Here is a 23,567-nt window from a genome sequence, read left to right as displayed (position 1 = left end):
TTTGCTCCTATAGCCTACTGTGGGTCAGAGAAGGAGACTCTGCATTCTCTTTACAGGTGCTGCTTAGGGAGCAGACATTCTTAGGGTCCTAAGTGGGAAGTTTGAATGTGGTTTCACGGGGAGGCCAGGCTGTAAAGGGTGGTCGGTGTCAACACTTTTAATCTTGGGTACCCAAGGCCTTGCATGCTGATCATTCCCGGTTCCTCAGCCAGTTCTGACCAGGACAGGAGTCTCACTCCACTAGTGCCGGGGACAGCTGATTGGAATTCTCTGTGCTAACGACTGGTGCCTGGTTTTCCCAAGAAAAGCCTTGTGCTGTCACATGCCTGCTGAGTCATACTTGATTCCTTATGCCCCACTCTCCTGGCCCACTTCATATGACTGGGCTTCTGCTTGCTTTCATCTTAGCTTTGCAGTTCTCTGAGTAACACAGTGTCTCTGAAAAGGCTGATCACAGAACCATGATCTGTTCCTAACCACCTGTCTAGACTGCTTCCATTTTCCACCTCCCTCCCTCCCACACACCTTATGCTCCAGCAATATAAAATACTACTCAGTCCACGAATGGACCGTGCTTCTGCACATCTCCACGCCTCATGCATACTGCTTCATCTGCCTTCATCTCCCAAGTTGAACCAAGCCTGAGTTCACGTTCATGTCTTTGACTATCAGATATGAACTGTTGGCTCTCTTCTTCAGTATCTAGTCTACACCTTCTTTAGTTATCCCTTCCCTCTATCTTATCTTGGCTTCCAGATTTCTCCCTTGTCCATCGAGGTGCCAGGAATTTCTGGGTTCAGCCTGCTGGATCCATGATACTGGAATCTAGTGGGTTCAAATCAGCCACAACATACTGTAGTAGGTTGAATCTTCTGAGGACCTAACCATCATGTATAATTATTGCTTCTGTGTAAAAAAGCAGGCCACAGTCCTAAAAACTGATTGACCAATGATGTTTTGGAAATAGTCACATTTATGAATCATAAATTGACCATACAAAAATGTGCATGTGTGTGTGTTTGTATGTGTGTGTATGTATAACATGCTCACACACGCATACACACACGTATTTATATACTGTATTTATATCTTTTGCATTTAGACCCATATTTTATGAAACAGGAGGGAAGAATGAATAAAAATGCTAAAAATAAGAAATCAGAAGGAAAACAAAATTAGAGTATATTTTTAGCAAATGAATATGAAATTGTACAGATAAGGGAGAGGAGGTATGTAAATGAGGAAATAATGTGATTGGATCACTGGATGGTGGTATTAAAATAGGAAATATACTATTGATATTGGGCCTGATTTCCTAAATTAGAAATGGAAATATATCTTTCACGTATCTGTGTGTAATCCAGATCTGTCTAAATGCGGTATGAGGTAGGAAGACTCACTGTATCTTCCAAATTCTAGTAAGAAAACAGTCTTGTGGAAGTGGAGTATGAACCAAGAGGAAGAAATATCTGACCTGGAATAGCATTCACATAGGAAATTCAGCTGTGAAAGCAAACGGCTGTTTTAAGCTACATTCAGGTGTTCTAGTTTCAATAGAATTTTAAACCCTAACCATTTTTTCCTAGCCTGGACTAATGAGATAGTGGACCTGTTAATTAGTATGGGCCGTGCCTCCCAGGACCGCTCCATAAACCTTTGTGCAGGATAAAGCGTGTTTGTGTGTGAGATGATCAGGTATCGCCTAGAGTGACACAGTGAGCACCGGGTTGTAAACCCTGCTTCAGTGGAGAATTAGGAGGGGAGGAGAGCGGCCCCTCCTTACACTGCCGAGCTAGGTTTGTTTTACCTTCCCAACTTTGAAAAGGAAAATTAATTCAACTCTGCTCCACACATATTTATTGTACTTCTGTCTTAGGTTCTAATTGCTGGTAGTTATTGGGATAGGAGAAAGTGTGATATACACATCTCGCTTGCCCTCAAGGAGATTAAAATTGATCTTTCTGAGGATGTAAGACTGGTATAGAAAGCAATTAGACAAGAAGCAGCGAAAGATATAAGGCAGCACAAAATGCCACACTGAAAAATCATGAAAGTGCACAGTAAACCATCAGAGCTATGGGCTGTCATGAAAGGAAAAGAATTGTTGCAATATAATTCCCAGATTATTTTAATGTCTAGTTCTCCTCTGTCTTAAAGAGGATAAAACATAGTGAAGAAATGATCTATAGACTACTATGTAGACTTCTTTCCTGAAATTTTTCCTAATCTAATCTTACACGGCAAAAGAAAAAAAAATACAAGAACATTAATTCAGTAAGTGTTCTGAACATTCTTTGTAGGTCAACACACAGCTATCCCCAAAGCTGATGTGGAGATGAAAGAAGACAAGTGCTTTCCTTTGGCTCTGGGAGGTATTTCTGGCCATTCAATTAAAAGTTATTTTCTCTGACATTCTAGAAATGTCTAACATTTCTAAGAAAGTACTCAACCCACACTGTCAGCATCCAAGGGGAAAGTTTTGAATTCACTATTTTTCCTTTTTCTAGGAACATGCTCATCTCTGAATACTACAAAGGACTAAGTTCTTTTCGTAAATCTAGGATCCCCACGCAGACTTGCTGGTTCATATTCCAAGGGGAAAGGAGAGAGTCTTTGGTCTAAATACAGAACAATATAAAGTAGTATTGTAAATTTTTTTTGTATCATTCCAGTTTAATTCATTGGGATTATCCTTTACTCCACCTTATAAATCATAATGTTAAGCTAGGTGGCGATGCAAAAGAATGTTGGAAAGCAAAAGAAATCTGTAACCTTTACTTAGTGACTTGAACAGACGACAGTACCTTGTCATTAAAAGGCATAGAAGTAGGTGGAGAGTCATCGATGGACAAGACAATTGGCCACGCTTACTGATTGTTTTCTGCATGGGCTGTGCCTACAAGGAGAATGACAAAATCAATCCCTGCCCTTGGAAAGCATCATAGAATGAGAGAAGATAGGATATGCCCCGAATGTACATATCAGCAGTAGTGATGAAGGCAAGTTAACAGGCAGAATTTACCTCCTTCCTTTTCTGCTTGCACAGCATCTAGACTTTCTCTCGCTAAGCCTTTATCACATTGTTTTTTTTTCTCCCTTTCTAAACATAAACATAACTAACTAAAGCTATAAAGTGAATATGGGAAATTAAATCTGTTATTTGTTGCTTACAGGGGTTAGGAAACTATGGTCCTGTGGGCCCAGTTTGAGGCCTAGTTTGTACGGCACCTTGAGCTAAGAATGGTTTTTAACATTTTTAAATGATTGTAAAAAAATAATAAAAATAAATTTAAAAGAATATTCAAAAGAGATGTATGTGGCTTGCAAAGCCTAAAATAATTTGCTATCTGACCTTATGCAGAAAATTTTGCTAATCCTTGTTTTAAAGAATCCCACTCAACTGAGGGTTGATGGGGGGTGGGAGGGAGGGCAGGGTGGGTGATGGGTATTGAGGAGGGCACCTTTTGGGATGAGCACTGGGTGTTGTATGGAAACCAATTTGACAGTAAATTTCATATATTAAAAAAAAAAAAAAAAAAAAAAAAAAAAAAAAAAAAAAGAATCCCACTCAATTCTGAATGAGTCATAGGAAACTTGGGGAGATATATTACTTAGGAATAGGCTAAGCTCCTGTAAAAAAGACACCCAAAATGCCTTTCTCAAACAAGAACATCTCAAAGTGCTCAAAGCAAAGACATCTAAATCTCTCTCAGGTAACAATCAGAGGTTCCAGGGATATTGGGTGGCTCTGCCACATGAGGTTATTAGTTTAGCCCCTCATTGCCCTTGTCCTCATTGAAGAGCTTGGCTTATTACCTCAATATCCCTATTCCAGACTGAGGGTAAGGAGAATGGAGGGCAATGAGTTTCCTTTCTAATAATAAAATCTGGATTGTAGCATAGGTCACTTTTACTTATATCCTGCTGACAAGAACTTGTCACCTGGCCACTTTAGTTGCAAAGAGAACTAGGGAATGTGGTTTCTAGCTGGATAGCCATGTACCCAGATATGTGGGTGTTTTATTACTAAAAAGGAGAGAATTACTGCCATTGGAGGACAACTAGCATCTCTGTGACAGTAAGGTAGATGTGACAGTAAGGTAGATTGTTCTTGATCTTCATTTTTGAATGCTCAGCACATAGCAAGTGCTCAGTTATATATTTGTTGAATTAATTAAAGTGAATAGGAAACTGAAGGCAATCCTTAGCCCTGGAATGGGCACTTAGGGAGAAATCCAAGCTTGAAATGGGAGAGACACTAGCTTGGAGGGATTAGATTTAAGGCTCCTAAAAATGGATACATTGAGAGTGGCAATTATATAGTTTCTGGTAAGGTGAAATCCAGAGATTAGTTTAGTCAGTAAGTGAATCTTCTGTACTTTATCCAGGGATAGTATCAGCATTTAGTGAATGTATTGTAGAGAAATTTATAGGGGTGGGAAAAACTCCAAGAGGGAGTAAGATGGGGAGGGTATGAGGATGAGTAGGAGTTGGGGGTGGTATCTAGTCTGGTAAATGGGACAAATCCAGTAGCCCCCACAATTCAAAGTCAGGCAGGCATCATTTGATGGATCTAGCATTCTGACACACTTTAGCAGATTCATCCATTCCAGAGGCACAGCAGAGAGAATTGGCAAGATCCTGGCAAAACACCAGAACTTGAGATTGGTGTGCAGGGCAGAGCTGAGAGTTCTAGGTTGGGAAGGTGAAGCAGACGTTCAGCCTTGTAGCTGGGGCCAGTGTAGTGGGGCTGGGAAATGATTAGTTTTAGAGGCTGCACAAATTTTCAGAGCTCTTTGTTTTTGTAATCCCTGAGAAAAATAACTTAATTCTTGATCCCCACTTCTGATTTTCTGGCATCATTATAACTGGCCCAGAAACTGAGGGGAGGCAGATACGGGGCCTGGGGAGACAAGGGCAGGAGTTGACATGGGGCTAGTGTCTGAAACTGTGGATTGAGAAACTGACTATTCTGTGGTCTGTGTCCTTTTGTACCTTATAATGCTGTGTTCTTTGTTGCAGTGAAAATGATAATAGTAAAAAAAAATGTAGCACAATTTTGATAGGGTGATTAATCATGGTAACTGATATTTTGGTGTCTTGTTATTCTAAAATAATTTGATTATTATAATTAAAGAAGGATAAAGCAGAACAAACTCCCAAAATTGATGTCTCAGGTCAAATTGGCCTATTAGGTGGAAGATGAAATTGTGCATTTCAGCATTTCAGCTCTGCATAATTGATGGGGCACTACATCCTATCTCTTTGGCTATTCAGCAAAGATTCTGTTAGAATCTGCTTGTGCAATCTGAGGTTGTAGAATGTATAACCATAACATTTTATATAAATGTGTAAAACTGTATGTTATAGATCCCTATTCCTTATTCTTGCCAATTAATAGGTGTCAGTCAACTATTAAAGATATATAGTAGAGATCTCACCTTGATCCTGTTAGTTTTCTTTTCTTTCTTCTTTTTTCTTTTTAAGTTTATTTCTTTTTAAGTTTACTTCTTTTGAGAGAGACAGAGACAGCGTGAGTGGGGGAGGGGCAGAGAGAAAAGGGAGAGAGAGACTCCCAAGCAGGCTCCACCCTGCCAGCGCAGAGCCCAATGTGGGGCTCGAGCTCATGAAACCACAGATCATGACCAAACCAAAAGTTGGGTGCTTAACTGACTGAGCCACCCAGGCGCCCCTTCTTTCTTTTTACACTAATAATTTGACTAAAGCCAAGCCAAAACATCAGCACACATGTGGATAAAAAGATAGCCAGATTTTTTGAAGGGACATATATATTTTTTTTCTCTCTTATCCTTCTCAGGGACTGAATGAATCTGATCAGACCTCAAAGAAATTAAAGGAATAACTTGTGATTCAGTTTTCACTTAAAAAATTAGCATATGTACATTTTTCTTTTGCACTTATAGTGCAAAATTATTACTCTCTTAATACATATGAATACTTTATGAAGAGTAATTATATTTGCACTTAAGATATTATATATATATTATATATAATATATGTATAAAGTATTCATATGTATTAAGAGAGTAACTTAATTATTTTATATATATATAATATATATATTAAGTATATATATATACACTCTATATAGGATACTCTATATAGGATAATTTACAAGAGGGAAAAATGATGTAGTTCATGAATTTATACAGTTTAATGCTAAGATGAGTAAGTTGTTAATTTAAGCAATACTTCATACACTGATAACGTGTCAGTATATGAAGGTGCATTTGAACCTTTGATGTACTGCTAAGGGTAAGCCCAGTGAAAAAAGCCCAGTGAAAACTCAAGTTTTTTTCTTTTTTTAAAAAGACATTCATACATTTTATTTATTCAAGGTTTTAATTGCTCTAGTCAAAGCAAAAGCATGTTTCATAAAGTATGATAGTCCATGAGTCTAATTTTACTTACGTATTTAAGACATTGGCTTTGATATTAGTGGACAAATTGTGCACATTCAGTTTGGGTTCAATTTGATAATACATTTCATTCAGATTGGTTTAAATAAAGATCTAGCCAATTACTGATTCTTAAGTCTGCTACATATATTCAAATGATGTTATTGAGACTGCTATCTACAGATAATGAGGCAGTCTTAACACAGGAATACAGCCAGTCTATTAAGGTTGTAGATGACATTGTCATCATCCCTGTTATTTACTTAACATTTCTACCCATTTAATCTTAGTCTTGAGCAGTATTCCAGTTGGGAGTAGAGATCATAAAGAGGGATATTGTTTAACTCGTTTATCCTCTTAATTTTTCTGGTAACAAAACAGTTGGTAATTTCACTGGTGAGGTTCTAAGGAACTGCTTCACGCAAGCCAAAAGCATTAATCTGATTACATACTCAAGTGCTGATTTTAATTTTAATCTACAACAAAGATTATAACAGTGAACTAAACCAGAATACCCGTGTAGTTAATTACTACTGCTGTCTCTGAAGGAAAATGTACCTGGGAAGCCGAATTATTATCAGAAAGTTGCTTGTTAACCTAGACCCAAAACAAAATGGAATACTCTAAATAACTTGTATTATATGTGTTATGTATAAAATTTTAATACTGTAATTTTAAGCTCAAAATTATAGACATTTTGTTGTTTGTCACCCTCCTACATCCTGATGAAATTTTGTTGCACTTCATTAATGAAAATTCCCACAGATGAGTCATAAATGATTTGCTTAAAGTAAACCATTTAGTTGCTATTGGGATGAGCACTGGGTGTTGTATGGAAACCAATTTGACAGTAAATTTCATATATTAAAAAATAAAAAAAAAAAAAGAATATTATAAAAAAAAAAAAAAAAAAAACCATTTAGTTGCTAAATCCAGGAGTATAACCTGCTATTTGTTTTTGTTTCTTTGGATGGTGCTGAAGCTTATGTTTTAAATCTGATTGTATTCACATATGTATGTTTTTATGTGGTTGGATATTCACAGCATTAAGCTAACAAATAATTTTGTAAATAATACATGAGGATATATATGCTTATTGTGCATTGAATCAAATTATAATTAGCTGTTGATTTGAAAAAAACTTTTGAGATGGTTTTGGGATTTAGCTCACTAAATTTTATTCTCAAATAAAATGTAGAAGAGGACGTTGGCTTTCCAAGAGTATGCACTATGCTAACCTAGTAATGTAAAGGGCATATAGATCTCTGAAGGGTGAGGATGGGCATCATTAGATGTGGGTTTGCCCCATTAAAAACTTGTGGGTACTCACAACATTTTGCCCAATAATTTTTTAAGGAGAATTGTTTCAAAATTGTCTTTTTTTTTTTAATTTTTTTTTTTAATGTTTATTTATTTTTGAGACAGAGGGAGACAGAGCATGAACAGGGGAGGGTCAGAGAGAGAGGGAGACACAGAATCTGAAACAGGCTCCGGGCTTCGAGCTGTCAGCACAGAGCCCGACGCGGGGCTCGAACTCACGGAACGCGAGATCATGACCTGGGCTGAAGTCGGACGCTCAACCGACTGAGCCACCCAGGCGCCCAGCAAAATTGTCTTTTAAAAAAGGTTTTGGTGTGGCACGTGGGTGACTCAGTTGGTTAAGTGTCCGACTCTTGATTTCAGCCCAGGCCATGATCTCATGGTTCATGAGATTGACCCCCATGTCAGCGCATTTGGGATTCCCTTTCTCCCTACCTCTCTGCCCCTCCAACTCTCTCTCTCAAAGTAAATAAATAAACATTTGTTTAAAAAAAAACTTTTGGTTTTGATTAAAAGTACAGTTTCTATCTCAGTAGTTTAGATTCTCTAAAGATTATATATAGTTTTGTAGATTGGTGTAGCCTAAATGAATCTGAAGATCAAGAAAAATGTATTTATATTCAGGATATATTTTTATAAAAATTAATATGATAGTTTATTTACTCTCCAGAGTGTGCATCACCATCATGTTAGTAGGACACTATCGTGTAATAATAAGAAGCGTGTTGGCTTGGGTTGAGATCCCAGCTCTGCCACTTGAATTTGGTGGGTTTGTTCATTTATCCTATCCTAATTGCTTTTGATAGTTCTGTTAGAGGAGGTGAGGAGAGGAGGTGACCTCCAATTGACCCTTGAGCTGGCCCTGGGCAATTGGAGGCTCCTTACCTCATCCCCTTCCTTGAAATGTACCCTCTGCCCTCCGCCCTCCATTCCCACAGTGGCAGTCATTTTCAGGGATGCGTCCATGAGAGAGCAGTGTGTTGTTGAGACCATCTGGATTGGTATAAACTGAGTGAATCCAGTTAAGGCTTCTATATAAATTTATGATTTTTGCAGGCAGATGTAGAGATCTGTGCGTCTTGCGGCTGCCCAGGGCAAGCCTCTAAGTTCCCTTGCTTTATTAAAACTGCCCCCTCCCAATCTGGAATGGCCTGCCTCTTTGTTCTGTCTCTCCTTGCCCTTTATGTTCAGCGCTTGCTTCAGATATCACTGGGGAAGCGCCTGAGGTTCAAACCAACAAGTTTCTAATATAGTAAATTCACAGAAAATGAGCTCCGATTTTGAGCCATGCATGGTGATGATGGCGAGTTTCTTGGCTTTTCTGTGCCTCCCTTTCCTCATCTGTAATTTCTATTACTTTGGAGCAATAATCCCATTTATTCAATGTTGCTCTGAGGCTTACATGAGATTATTCATGTTTAAGGACTTTGCAAACTGCATATATGGTGTTAATCAAATATTAATGGCTTTTAAAGTTGTAACCATTACTTTGCCTTGCAAGTTTGCAGTATAAAGGCATGAATATATTGAAGGGAGAGTAAGAGCGATGGATAGGAACTATACTAATAGTTCTGACTTCATATATTTCTAACCTGAATTCAGAAGATAACAGCCTTTCATTGTCAGAGACTGAAAAAAAAAGTAATTTGGTGAGTTTTGGCACATTCTAAGTCAACCATCTTATGCTGGAGATTAGACTGTTTTTATAATTGAATCTGTACTTGGTATTTGTATTAGTCTGGTTATGTGGGGGAAAATCAATTTAGGTTCTATACACTGCAGATGGGATAGAGACCTGTCAGTGGCAGAGACTCGTGCGATTCATGATGGCAATTATAGTAATGCAGTTTAAGTGCAAAAGAAGAAAATAATTCTTGCCGGTTTGTTATTGGTAGATGGACAAATCCCTTCTCTTTACTTTTGCTAACACACTAAAAATACTGAAAGAAGCTCCAGTCTGACTCTCTTTTTCAGTAAGTACCCATGTTTGCCAGCACGTACATTGTTCCATTCATCTACAGTCTGTTTTTTTAAATGTTTATTTATTTCTTTTGAGAGAGAGAGAGCAGGGTAGGGGCAGAGAGAGAAAGAGAGAAAATCTTCAGCAGGTTCCATGCTCAGCGTGGAGCCTGACTTGGGGCTCCATCTTATGACCCTACGATCATGACCTGAGCTGAAATCAAGAGTTGGACTCTCAACCTGCTGAGCCACCCAGGTGCACCTACAGTCTTATTTTTGAAATAAACCAGTTTCTCTCTCTCTCTCCTGTATCCCCCTAACTGTGATGTATATGGGGAATCCATAGCACATGGTGGAAATCCCTAGAAATGGTTACTACATCCACACAGGAATGCATCACTCCATTCTGGTAGTCCCATGACAAAAAAAATGAATATTTTGATGTAATTGCTTCAGAACTACTTCATTACTTATTAATAACTGCTTTAAAATGCCATGAATTGTTTCTTATAGTGGGATTTTTTGGGCTCTGTACACAATAAAAATGGAAAACATTGAAACAGAGTTTTGTTTTAAACCCAAGCAGTTCTCCAATTAAAAAGATTTACTCTAGCATGGGTGTGTTGATAAGTTTTTCTGTGGGGCTTTGTAGTAGTGTTTAAAGGCCACTTTTATCAGCCTGTTTTTTGTTTTTGTTTTTGTTTTTGTTTTTGTTTTTGTTTTTCCTGAAGAGGCAATTCAAATGATCTCTGTCAGCCCTTCATTGAAAAGAAATTCAATTTACATTGATTTTTGTCCATAAATGAATGATCACTCATTGTTTTGTAGAAATAGAGAGTGGTAGGCAGGATTTTATCTTAAGAATAATTTGATTGCCGAAAACATTTATACCAATTTCGAAATGTGGAAACTGATCATTTATGGCGGAGTTGGGGATGCTTAGAATGAAAGTAAGCTCAGAAATCACCCCAAAGGTATCACGGCTGTTGGTAGTTTTGGCTGATTCCACAGTCTCACCACTTGGAAGAGTAATAATGATAAGTATCATAATCCTAATGGCCAACACATGGTGTTTACTACATGCCAGGCATAGCTAATAATCTGCATAGCTGGCATTGAAACCTTATTCTTCTGGGCTCCAAGTTCATTCTGATAGCCACCACACTTCATTTTTCTATGTTTGGTTCCTTAGCAGGAGGCCTTGTTGAGAAGTTGCTTCATGCATACCTATATTGAATTATTAATTCTAAAATTAACTCTTACATGATGGTTTCTTTGACTTGATTTTCCAGTGAAGACTCGAATTGGGTCTATAGTAATAACTGTGGGAACTCAGAAGTCTCTCTGAACATTGTATAATCCTTGAGATGAAAATGGAAGGTAGGAATGTTAATTTTACAAATTGAGAAACAGAAATGCAAATGAGGAATGTGACCTTTCTTAAAATCACTACTAAGCTAGTCACTTAAAGAACTAAAAATGTTATCTTATATCATTACTTTTTTTCTGGATTATTTTCTATGTTGGTGCTCTCTTATTTGCATTTATATTTGTGAGTGGCAGTTAAGCATGGATAAAGGATGCCATGTTCAGGAGGCAGTATGATTTAGTGGAAAGAACACTGGACCAGAAATTGTCATCCCCATAATGCCTCTGGCATTATCACCTCTGTGGGTGAATCACAGGATTGTTCCTTGGCTTGTTTTACTCACTGAAAAAGGACGTAGTAATGGTTGTTCCTGTCTAGTTTCCAGAGCTTTGTGAGAACAAAATGGAATATGGGCTCAAAGGGTAAAATATATCATTATACATTTTTGAAGGATAAATGTTGTATAGTAGCAGCTGTGCAACATTATATATGTGTATGCAACAGATTTAGTTTCTTAAAATTTTTATTTTGAGAGAGTGACTGAGGGAGGGGCAGAGAGAGAGACAGAGAGACAGAGAGACAGAATCCCAAACAGACTGTGCCATCAACACAGAGCTGGATGAGGGGCTCATAAACAATGAGATCACGAATCCTAAATCAAGAGTAAGATGCTTAACCTACTGAGCTACTTAGGCACTCCCAGATTTAGTTTTTCTGTGTTCCATCCTTCATTCCCTCATTCTTGTGTTTCCTATGATTTACTCAGGCACACCTATTATTTTAGATACTATATTCTGATGACTTCTAAATCTATATTGCCAACCTTGACCTCTCTCATGAGATCAAGTTCTATAGTGCCCATCTCCTATTGGACACTTCCACATATGTGTCCCAACCATTTCTAAAAGTGAAATCCCATCATTCTGCTACTGCATTTCCTTTCATCTAGTCTCTCCAGCTAGAAACTTTAGATTCAATTAACTTCAGTTTTCTCTCTTTCTTTTGCCTTTTGCATGTGTTTTATCACTGACCCAATTCTTCTGTTTTCTAAAACTCTCTTGAATTCTTCCTCTTCTATTTATTCTGATGCTTTTCAGAGAGTTCAGACTCCCATCAAGTCCTTCCTGGACTCAAGCATGATGAATATATGAAAACATGTTCTTAAGGGCAACAATAGATTTAAATAATATTAGGATGAGGTCAGGGTTGATGAGAGATGGTGTACTGTCAACAGCTAAAAATTATGATGCAATCATGATTTATATACTTCCTTTAAGTTCTCTCTGTCACAATCCAGAAACTTAAAAATATTCACCTGTGTCTTGGGCCCCTGGGTTGGCGTTGCCAGGTCAGTAGACCATCCTGAGGCCATAGTAAGTCAGGTCAGGTTCTCTCCCTCCCACTGCCTTCCATATTGCCCCTCTGCATAACACGGGTGGGAATTTCATGCAAGACCATTTTAAAATCTCTCTGTAATGAACTTGGTTAATCTAGATGGAAGAAAAAACAAAACCCAATATTATTTCTCCTGTCACTATAGCGTGAGCTGAATGGAGCTTCTGCTGGCCATGTTTGTGCTGGAGGGGCCCTCCTTCCAGTAAGTCATTCTGCCCTCACAGAGGGAGCAAGATGGACGATAATGAACTGGGAGGAGAAGTTGCACAGGATGGTTTGGTTTAGGAAAGGAAGTGTAGGGATGTCAATATGTGATGTTTAAAATATGTGAAATCTAACAAAAAAGTCAATGATCATCTGAGTTGTGAGAGTTTCTTAAGAGTTCTCCCTGCATTCAACTTTTTTCTTTCTTCAAATAACTTTCTATGTGGCCACCAGAGAAAAATTTCCAAAGTATAGTTTGATCAATTAAAAAAAAATGTTTCTTTCATCTATAGATTCCTTCACCATGTTTTCAACCATGGTGTCTTACATTTTTATTAATGATACTCAAATGTAATCCATTCTTTTAGATCCTTCTATTCCTCTTAAGGTCAATCTTCACATATCATTTCATCTGAAAACAAAATAAAAATCTCACAAATAAGATAACCTGTCAACTCTCCTCACAAATCTGACTCCAAAAGCAGTAGAGGATAATATAGAGATTAGTGAAGGTTTTCTATGCATACCAAATGACGAAACTTCCTAAAAACCCTCATTAAGAATCTCTTTTTTAAAAGTTTCACCTTGTAAGGCAGCTGTGGTGCATTTCTAAATTCTTTTCTCTCACTGGATGAGCTCAAGCTCTCCACACCACATCTTTGGATCTCTCTCTCTCTGGGTTTCATCTTCCTTTCTGTATTCAGTGTAGTCCTTTCTCTGCTTCTCTCATTTGCATCCCCATCTATCATCCTACTAGGCAAGACAAAGGGTGCTGCTGAAGCTCTACCTGGTTGAAAGAGGGGGAAGCATAATAAATATTTATAATTTGATTTTAATTTGCTTTTATCTATCAAATTAAGATGAAGAGATGAAGTTTGGGAATGATTTACTTGTGACTAGAGTGAATAAAAAGTTAACACTAGATGAATTATTCTCATGGAATTTCATTTTGTATGCCTCCTTGACGAAGTGGAAAGTTTTGGAGCTAGGAGGAATTGTATGGAATCCCCTCCACAGCCAATCTTATCCCTGATTGAGCTTGAGGGGAAACTATTATGTTGACCATGGCAGAAATTGCAGATTATTGTTCTACTTTTGAATTGTGAATATTCAATGGGACTGAGGAAGTTTCTTTTTTGAAGCAAGAAATTTATTTTTCCTAAAACTTTGAGCAAAAATCCCTTTTACACCTTCCTGCTGGTTCCCAAGCTCTTCCTATGACTGGAATGCTTTTCTTTCTCTTTTCTACCTGGTGATCTCCAGATCAAGTGTCGTCTGTTTTATGAGATTTTTCCGTCCGCATGATGTTGGCTACTTTTACATCTGTGATCCGTCCACACTTGGTACCTACCTGTATGACAGCATTTCTTTCATTGTACTGGGATTATTTGTCTCGTCCACTACTTTGTGGGTATCTTGAGAGCTTCTCCATGTCTGTCCATTCCCAGTGATGGGCACAGATCATGTGGGTACATTTTTATTCCATAAATTTGTGGGGCTAGGAAGGTATGGAATTTTAGATTAATCCTATAAACTCTTTCACTGAAGTTGTGGTTCTCAACAAGATTTCTGCTACACTGCTGCTGAGGAAATGCTTGGAAATGTGTGGGAAAGCTTTGGGTTGTCACAGTGATTGGGGGTTGGGTGCCATTGGCATTCACTGGGCCAGAACCAGGGGTGTTAAATATTCTGCAAAGCATGGGACAGTTTTGCACAAGGATGGGTTTTTCTGTCTAAATGCCAGTAGTTTTTCCGTTGAGATCTACTTGCTTAGTAGTTACCTAGACTACCTACTCTAAAGTAAGTAAGTCTAGTTACTTAGTCTACCTAGTCTAAAGCATAGAAACAAGGAGGATGATTTGAGAACAACATAAACTGTATTTCTGGCTCCCATCAACCCTTTGCACACACTATGAATAGGAGAGCCTTATGCTCAGTTAGCAGATGGCTTGAATAATGGTTTTTTCCTACCCACTAAATCCATTTCTATCTGTATTGCCCCCATAGCCTCTGGGTCCCACTCCCTGGGTCTTGGAGTGCAGGACTAAACCAGGTAGAAGTGTAGGGTAAAAGTTTCTGCTCTCCCATGCATACTTTCCTTGGCTAGGCTTTCTCTAAGTCTGGAGAAGAGGACATTGGAATTAAGTTCTATGTATTTCTTTCAACAGCATGGTAAGACAATTTGATCTTAATGTTTCATCCATTGCGCAGAAGGCTGAGAGTGACTAATTTCAATGATCTTTTAAAAAATCTATTTATAGCACGCCTTCTGGCTAAGGATATCAATGTGGAAGGTGGCACATAGATTTAAATCCAGTTTTCTGTCATGAGGCATCAGAAAAGCTAAATGGCTCTAACATGGTCTTTTAGGTTCTAGTCTATGAAGTACATCTTTTTGCTCACTGTTGACACTGATGTGGCTGTGGTATCCAGAATATAGGGTATGTGTAAGGAGAAAGCTTGGGAGTACACTTCTTCAAGCAGGATCCTTTGATTCTTTGCCCCAGAGGTGACATTTTTGAAAAAGAATTCCTGAAACACGAGTCCAGTAATTGGTTTACTGTCCTGTGTTATATGTAGCAAAAAGTTTTTTAAAAAAATATTTATTTATTTATTTAGACAGAGATAGAGAGTGAGTTGGGGAGGGACAGAGAAAGAGGGAGACAGAGAATCCCAAGCAGGCTCTGTGCTGAGATAGAGAGTGAGTTGGGGAGGGACAGAGAAAGAGGGAGACAGAGAATCCCAAGCAGGCTCTGCACTGTCAGCACAGAGCCTCGGGGCTTGAACTCATGAGCCATGGGATCGTGACATGAGCTAAAACCAAGAGTAGGATGCTTAACCGACTGAGCCACCCAGGTGTCCCTGTAGCAAAAAATCTTGTTGAAGGAGTCTGAAACTTGGTATTTATCAGTTATTACTTGATAATGTTTTTTGAAAGATGTTGCATGGAAAGGATACTTTATAAAACCAAATTCTAATCTATTTAATGTATGTTTCTTTTTTTAGATACTCCCAGAAGTATAAAAGCATCCACTGCTACAGCTGAACAGTTTTTTCAGAAGCTGAGAAATAAACATGAATTTACTGTTTTAGTGACTCTGAAACAGACCCACTTGAATTCTGGAGTTATTCTCTCCATTCACCACTTGGATCACAGGTGAGTGTGGCTGCTGGTTTTTTTGTGTTTTCGTTATATATGGTTAAATGAACACATTCAAAAGAAGTAAACAAAATCAAGATATCCAATATACAAGATTGGAATAAAACAGCTAGAATAATTTTGCTACATTATGCAAAATCACAAACACAAGTAATTGAAATCAGCCTAGATGCAAAAGAAGCTAGCTGGTGCTTTTGATGTTGCTAAAAGCACACAGAAATCACTGTTCCTGAGACACACTTATTAGTGACTAAATTCCTCATGAGATATCTTCCTCAATGTTAAGGCTGAACATACTTCTTTGTAATTTGTGAATAGTTAGCCACAAAAATACTATATTTAGTTTCTTTAGGAAGTTGCCTGGGTTTGAGTTTAATAAGTCATAATTTTCATCACTGACAGGTAACTTCTTTCTTGATGCGTCTCTTAGACTGCAGCAGCACAGCTGTATTCTTGCATGCGTTTTGAATCAAAATTCTGTCTAGTATCTCCCAGTCTCTCACATGTGTGGAAGCATGATTAGGGGAGAGCTGGTGGGAGTAAAGGGGAGTAGGGGGTGGGAGGAAGGAGAAACTCATTCATGACGCTTGGCATATACATAGATTGTTACTGAATAACACCAAACAGCTCTAAATGATCCCTTGAGTGAAAGAATTACCACAGTTCTGACAATGCAAGTTCCTTTGTGTTCCCATTTTGAATACTTACTCCATGACTTACTACCTATGGACCTTGAGCAAGTCACATGGCCTTTCTGTGCTGCAATTTCCTCACCTGTGAAATGGGGAGAGTAATAGTACCTATTTCATGGGTGGTTGTGAAGATTAATAAGTGTTTGAAATATATACATGGTTTTTATGATCTTGTTAAGGTGTGGGGAGAAACCTCTTTTCTTGGTTTCTCTTACCAGGGATGAGGTAGCCTGGGACTTTGAAAATCTTTATGAAATACTAAAGGGCAAACAGAAGCACATATACGTGGTGAACAAGATACAGCAAGTTGACATAGAGAGCAAGGTTCCTGATCACACTCTACCTGGATTATTCTCAAGGCATCAAGGCCCCGCATTATTCCATCTATAGCCCGAGAGTGTTGTCATAACCCCCTACTTGGGTTTCTTTCCTCCCAGGTCCTGGCCTGTGTTTGACAGGAGGGTGCCACGATAACATTTATCTGGTAATTGGCTTAGGATCTTCAAGGCACAGCAAGAAAGGGACAGGTCCCATTTCTAAGGGTTCACTAGGGCTTTTCCCGTTGGTCTGTTTCTGGTCCCAGGGTCAGGACTGGTCTTCAAGTGATTGATATCAGACCTCCTTGCTTACATTACAGTACTGTGACTTTGCCCATCTCACTTGAGCTTTAGGCAACATGATTCACATAAAATAAAGGAATTTTGTTCCTTTACAGAGCAGCTTGTTTTATTGCTGATGACTTCTGCTTGCTAAAAGAAATTTCCCCTGTTTTGGGCACTAGATTTTTCTGCCCTGTAACTCCCCCCCCCCCACCCCATTAGTAGAGACATGGAACTCGTCCAGCCTTCTTCCAGATGGCGTATCCTTACATCCATGATGGTCACTGCAGCCTCCCATCTTACCCTTCTTGTCTCAGGGCTAACCAGCGCTGGGTACTCCATCTGCTCCTCTTTAGACTTAATTGACAGCAATTCTTGAGGTCTACTGCCCTCATCTATATGCATCCCAGATGGGCAATGTTTTTGTTGGTCCCTGGAGTTGAATATAATGAATAACTCTACAAACGTTTGACCAGCACAGACTTCTTGTAATCTGTATACTTTCAATCTAATACTTACTAAGATAGTATGGAAAAAAAAGTTTTTTTAGCATCTTAAACAATAAGTATATGGACCACCGAAATACCCGACCATCATCAGGTAGATTCTTGGTGAAGGACCTGAGGAAGGATAACTTGCCATCAGGCAGATTTTTTTTCTTACTTTTCCTGTGAAGTAGATTTGCGAAAACATGTAGGAATTTTTATTGAGTTATTTCAATGAAAGATAATATTTGTTTTTTTTTAATTAATATGGCAATATATTTTCATTGTAGAAAATTTGAAAAGTAGACAATTGTAAAGAAATAGAAAAACTCATACAAATCATTTTACCAAAAGGAGACCAATGTTTAAAATTTGCCATATTTTAACCCAGTTCTTTTGTCTGTGCATGTAGATATGCCATATTTTATTTGATCTGCCCCTCACTTTGGATATTTAACTCATTTCCTTTTTTAACTTTAATAATAACACCATGATGAACATATTTATACATAAATTTTTGTGCTCAGCTCTTGTGCTTTCCAGTTATACTTGTTGAATTTAATATTAATTCTGTAATTCCTTGTTTTACTTACTCATTCTTTCTTCATATCATCTACAAATTTGAGATACGGTGTATCAAATATATTTGAGATATGGTGTATCTTTCTAGGATATAAAAGATCATTTAGGTTTGCAAGGCTCTTTTTATTTGTTTAGTAAACCAGCAGTTATTAAAGTCTTACGTGTGCCAGGCGCTGTGAATTAGCTCGTTTTATCATCAGGACTGGGCAGTGGTTAAGTGTGCGGGTCTAGAGATGGACTCCGTGAATTCCAGGCATGGCAATACCACTTATTGGCCTTGTGACCTTGTGAAAATTACTTAACTCTTCTGTACCTCAGGTTCTTCATCTGTAAATCCATATAAAGTGCTTGAGAACACTAGAGAAAAAAATTCCACAAAGTGCCATAATCATACAAAGTCACTATTCTCATTCATATTTTACAGTTAAGAAAAACAAACCCAGGGGCACCTGGGTGGCTCAGTGGGTTAAGCGTCCAGCTTGGTTTCGGCTCAGGTCCTGATCCCACAGTTCCTGGGACAGAGCCCCGTGATGGGCTGTGCACTGGCAGCGTGGAGCCTGCTTCGGATTCTCTCTCTTCTCCTCTCTTTGCCCCTTCCCTACTCGTGCCCACACATGGGATTTCTCTCTCTCAAAGTAAATAAATTAACTTTTGTTGGAAAAAAAAAGGAGGGGAAACAAACCCAGAGAGCTTACGTTGTTGAAGATTCCCAAGAGTAAGTGAGGGTAGGGTTTAAACTCAGGTAATCTGATTCCAGAGCCAGCCGGCTTAACCTCAGTGCCCTGCCAGCTCTCAGGGTCTAGTGTTAGACTTCCTTCTCTTCTGCCCATTCCCCCCCTCCCCCCTCCCATAGCACCACTTAGCTAGTTAGTGACAGAATCAGGACCCAAATCCACTTACTCTGATTCTTGAATGTGGTGTTTTCACCAGTATACTGTGATATCTCCTAACCTTTTAGCACCCTGACAGATCTTGTGTTGTGGTGTGTGTTTTGTTTTTTTTTTCTGTGGTGTTGCTGAAGTTCTTTCTTTCCTTAGTCTTAATCTGACTCCTATTTTTAGTTTCATCGTATCATGAACACTTATGTATTTATTCTTTGATTTGCTTCACAAAAAATTTAGCGTGGTTTATAGGGCTATCTACAGGACAACAAATAAGAATAAAATGAAATATGAAAATCAGGGCAAAGGAAAAATAGAAACCCAGTTGGATGATTAAGATAATGCAATTGTTCTTAGTTCTGAGACCAGAAACGTATTTCTCCTATGCCCTTTCATGCAAGATGTAATGAGTGTCTTTAGAGAAATGAATCCAGAGGGCTTCATATCAGCTGGTGACATCATGCTGTAAAGCACTGAGGGAAAAGCAAAGCTACAGAGATGCCAGGAACTTGCATCAATGTGTGAAGGTGTTTGAAACAGTACTGTACCCTCAGAGGCCCTTGGTAGTATGCACGAAAGTTCTGTACAGCCAAATTTTCCTGCTCAAAATTCCAATAGTGCCTCTGATGTGAAACTCTAATAAAAGGCCATGTCCTTAAGGCAATATTCCATATAAATTGCTTTTCTCATGAGAATAATACTGAATTCAAGTTAGACTTCTCTCAGAAATACTTGAATTGTAGCTATTCTTTGTTGACACTTCAGTGAGAATTAAGTGTTGAGCAGCAATAGCAATTAAGTTGGAGGAAAGACTGACATTTTATGTAAAAACCGAGGAGCCTGACAAGGACACACCTGAATGGAAGATGCCCGTTTCCTCCTGAAGTAGGCAGTTGTCAAGAGCAGGGCCAAGCTTTTCCTCAGGAAGTAGTGTGGGTTCTATGTTCACATATTGATGAATGGATCCTATTGAAGGTGGAAATTTTAATTATGCTACAAATTTTAAATATTATGATAGTTATAGTAAATTTTACAAATTAAGAAAATTACAAAGAAGGAAGTCAAAATCATCTGTAACTTTACCACCTAGGGATAGTTTCTACTAATATTTTCAGTTATAAATGTCTACTTAAGGGTAGAGATATAATATTTCAAAAACTGATTCATACTGTACATGTTTTACAAGTTACTTTTCAAAATTTAGCAAAATATCTTGACAATTTTCCCATGTCAACAAATATTCACTTGTAGTCTATTTTTTAATGCCCAAGGATTATTCCATCATTGGATACAAATTAAAATAGAGATAATCAAATTCTTACATATGCCATGAAAAAATCCAAGCAAAATGTCCAAAAAGTGTCTAAGTGTGTTCAGTGTAATTGCCTGAGGTATCCACTTAGAAGAACTAGTTTGCAAAATATGTGTCTGGATAAAGTGAATGAACTTTTGTGCTCCACTGGTTGGTTAGCTATAAACCAGATCAATGTTGAAAAATGCCTGTCACAGTGAATAGTTGATCCTTTCACTGGCAGTGATTAGGAGCAGGTCCCGCTCTCCATAAGGTCCTTCCTAGTTCATGGAAGAGCTCTTCTGCACCCTGAGGGAAGCTAACTCCCTGGTTGCATTTGGGGTTGGTCGGAGGAGGTCATGGTGCTTCATCTAAGCATATGTTCTTGCCTGCCAGATGGAAAGCTCAAGAGCAAGAACTTGAGTTATTTCTCGGAATTAGGCTTTGTGAGTTAGCCCACTGGAGGGTGCCTACTACAGACCAGTTACTAAATAAACATTAATATTACTGTCAGCGATGATGTGAAACGACTTCTTCCCTTACGTTGGTCCCTGACTCCAATCTTATCGCTGTTTGGGCTGATCGAAGTGAGAACCTGGCTACCTGCCGTACAGCCTGCTCTGATGCCAAATTAAGTAGGAAGAAGTCCCTAAGAAATAGAAACTGTGGGGCGCCTGGGTGGCGCAGTCGGTTAAGCGTCCGACTTCAGCCAGGTCACGATCTCGCGGTCCGTGAGTTCGAGCCCCGCGTCAGGCTCTGGGCTGATGGCTCGGAGCCTGGAGCCTGTTTCCGATTCTGTGTCTCCCTCTCTCTCTGCCCCTCCCCCGTTCATGCTCTGTCTCTCTCTGTCCCAAAAATAAATAAAAAAGGTTGAAAAAAAAATTAAAAAAAAAAAAAAAAAAAAAAGAAATAGAAACTGTGGGAACGGCAGCTCCGGCACTGGTTGAGATGAAGGAAAGTGGAGTGTCAATGCCGAGCGCGGTGACCAGTCTGCTTACCACCTGTATGTCACCCCTTTCCTTTCCCTCTTGTCCAAATCCTCCTCACACTTCAGAACTCTGCTCTCATCCCCATAAAGCTTTTACTGACCTTTCCAGTTTACATTAATTCCGTCCTGCATTTGCCTCCAATGCAATTTTTAAATTTGTGCCACTCTTTTTTTGGCTTTCTTCGGTATAACATCTTATATCGTTATGTGTTTCATATATATGCATATGTATTAATTGCATATCAGAGGTTAAAAATGTCATTTGCTGCCTTTGATCACAATTGTAACAAATGTTTAGTGAGGATTTTTTAATTTCAGTTGTAATTGTTTTTTTGAATTGGTAATATATCTCCTGGTTTAAAATTTAAAAGGCACAGCAGGGTATGGAGAAGAAAAAGTCTACCTCTGTCCCTATCTCCAGACACCTACTTTCTACCCCTGGAGGCAACTACTATTATAATTAAAGACATTTTGAAAATAAGGAAGAGGTAAAAAAGAAAATTCAGCTTAGCCAATCAGTGTTGTGCTGGAGTGGGTTCAGACTGGCTTACAGGAGTTGAAGATTTGTGAGCGAGCAGACATTAATTACTGTGAAGCTGGAAGGAGGCCACAATGTGAGTGTTTATGGCGTGGAAATCAACAAATGCTACAAAGCAAGGCTTTCTTCCTTTGAATGTATTTTTCTAGGTTAATATTAGTTTTTTCAACAAGTCTTAACTTTTTTCAGATTTCTCTTCTTTCTTGTACGAGTGGATAAATGAACCAATATGTTAGAATTATTTCTTTCGAGAACAGAAAGCCAATTGTTAAACATTTACAAGGACCACTACTTTATAGTCCTGACATCTAGAGATAACCACCCTGACACTTTGGGATGCAGCTCTCTGATCCTCTGCCCAGGTGTACTTGTGTGCTTGTATAAAATTATGCATAGTTTATAACAGTTCCTAATTAGGTCTTTCTTTCTTTCTTTCTTTCTTTCTTTCTTTCTTTCTTTCTTTCTCTTTCTTTCTTTCTTTCTTTCTTTCTTTCTTTCTTTCTGTGCTGTTAAAGGATTGTGCATTATACTTGTAAACCCCATTTGATGTACCATGCTGTCACTGAGTTACATGCTAAATAAATATTTGATGGATGAGGACATGAGTGAAAGATCAAGAGAAAGATCATCCGGAGTGCAGCAGGAATCATCAATAACATCACAGAGTTTTAATCAGTCTAGGGCAAGGATCTGGGGAATGTTGAAATTGCTATATTGATGCAGGGTGCCTAAAGTATTCTTAAATGTCATTAGCTCTAGTGTGAGAATTTCACTAACTGGCAGTCACTGCCTCGAAACAGCTATAAGTCAAGTTCTTGGAGAATAGCGACACCTGTAATGAGCTATACAGAAACATCTCAGCCACTGCGTTAAGGCTGGAAACCTAATCACACAACTTTGTTAGTTTGGACATCTGAGACTAATAGACATACTCTGGATTCTGAGGAATCTGAAGTGAGCAAACAGAAAGACGGAAGTAGGAAAGACAGACATCACAACATCTTAGAACTGGGAGAGGGCTTAAGTCAAACCTTGGTACTGAAACACAGCTTCAAACAGAGTGACATAATTAGGAAACTGTGGGGAACCTCAATGGCAGTGTCCTGGTGTTCTGTGAGTAAAGTCTTGGCCTCCTGAGATTTCAATGGGGTTTCAAATCGTGTTTTTCAAGCAGGGGCTAATATTAAAAATTAGGCCGCAAACTTTTTGTGAGCGCAGTGTGAAAAGCTGGTAGGTTCTTCAGCCATTTCTGGGTATATTTAGCTAATATCAGCATTACCTAAAAACAACAGACAATGATGTATGACACTTAATGTCTGAAAGAATTAAGACATTCAGGCAGATCAAAGAATTCTCTCATCATTATGGTTTTCTGGCTATTGCATTTTCAAAGGAAAAAAATAAAGAATAGAGAAATAATTCCAAGATAACTAATTCACTTAGCTGTTTATGCAGGAGATTTAGAAGAGAGATATGAAAACAGTAAAGGCTCATTGAAAAGCAAAGTGAATTTAAAAGTTAAAATAAATGAGAAAATTTCCCCAAGTTGTGAAAGGACTCTCTTCTTTTCTTCCATGTTTTACAAAGCTGTAGTTTCTTCAGGATAAATAAAATTATTTTGTTATTCCTTGGTATAGATTAGGTACACTCGTCTACATTATGTTCTGTAATTTATAATACTTCTT

At 38.4% G+C, this 23,567-nt stretch overlaps 1 protein-coding gene across 3 annotated transcripts in view; it reads left to right on the top strand.

The window, feature by feature from the left end:
* NELL2 (neural EGFL like 2) overlaps window positions 1-23,567 on the top strand; it is a 392,703-nt gene that overhangs the window by 94,783 nt on the left and 274,353 nt on the right. For all 3 annotated transcript variants that reach the window (XM_060657876.3, XM_060657877.3, XM_060657878.3), the window contains exon 4: window positions 15,673-15,823. In XM_060657876.3, coding sequence (XP_060513859.1) covers window positions 15,673-15,823 — 151 coding nt within the window. The remainder of the gene's footprint in view (window positions 1-15,672; window positions 15,824-23,567) is intronic.

Source organism: Panthera onca, chromosome B4 (genome assembly GCF_046562875.1).
Source record: "Panthera onca isolate mPanOnc1 chromosome B4, mPanOnc1 haplotype 2, whole genome shotgun sequence".
Taxonomy (NCBI): Eukaryota; Metazoa; Chordata; class Mammalia; order Carnivora; family Felidae; genus Panthera; species Panthera onca.
This window is presented reverse-complemented; position numbering and strand designations above follow the sequence as displayed.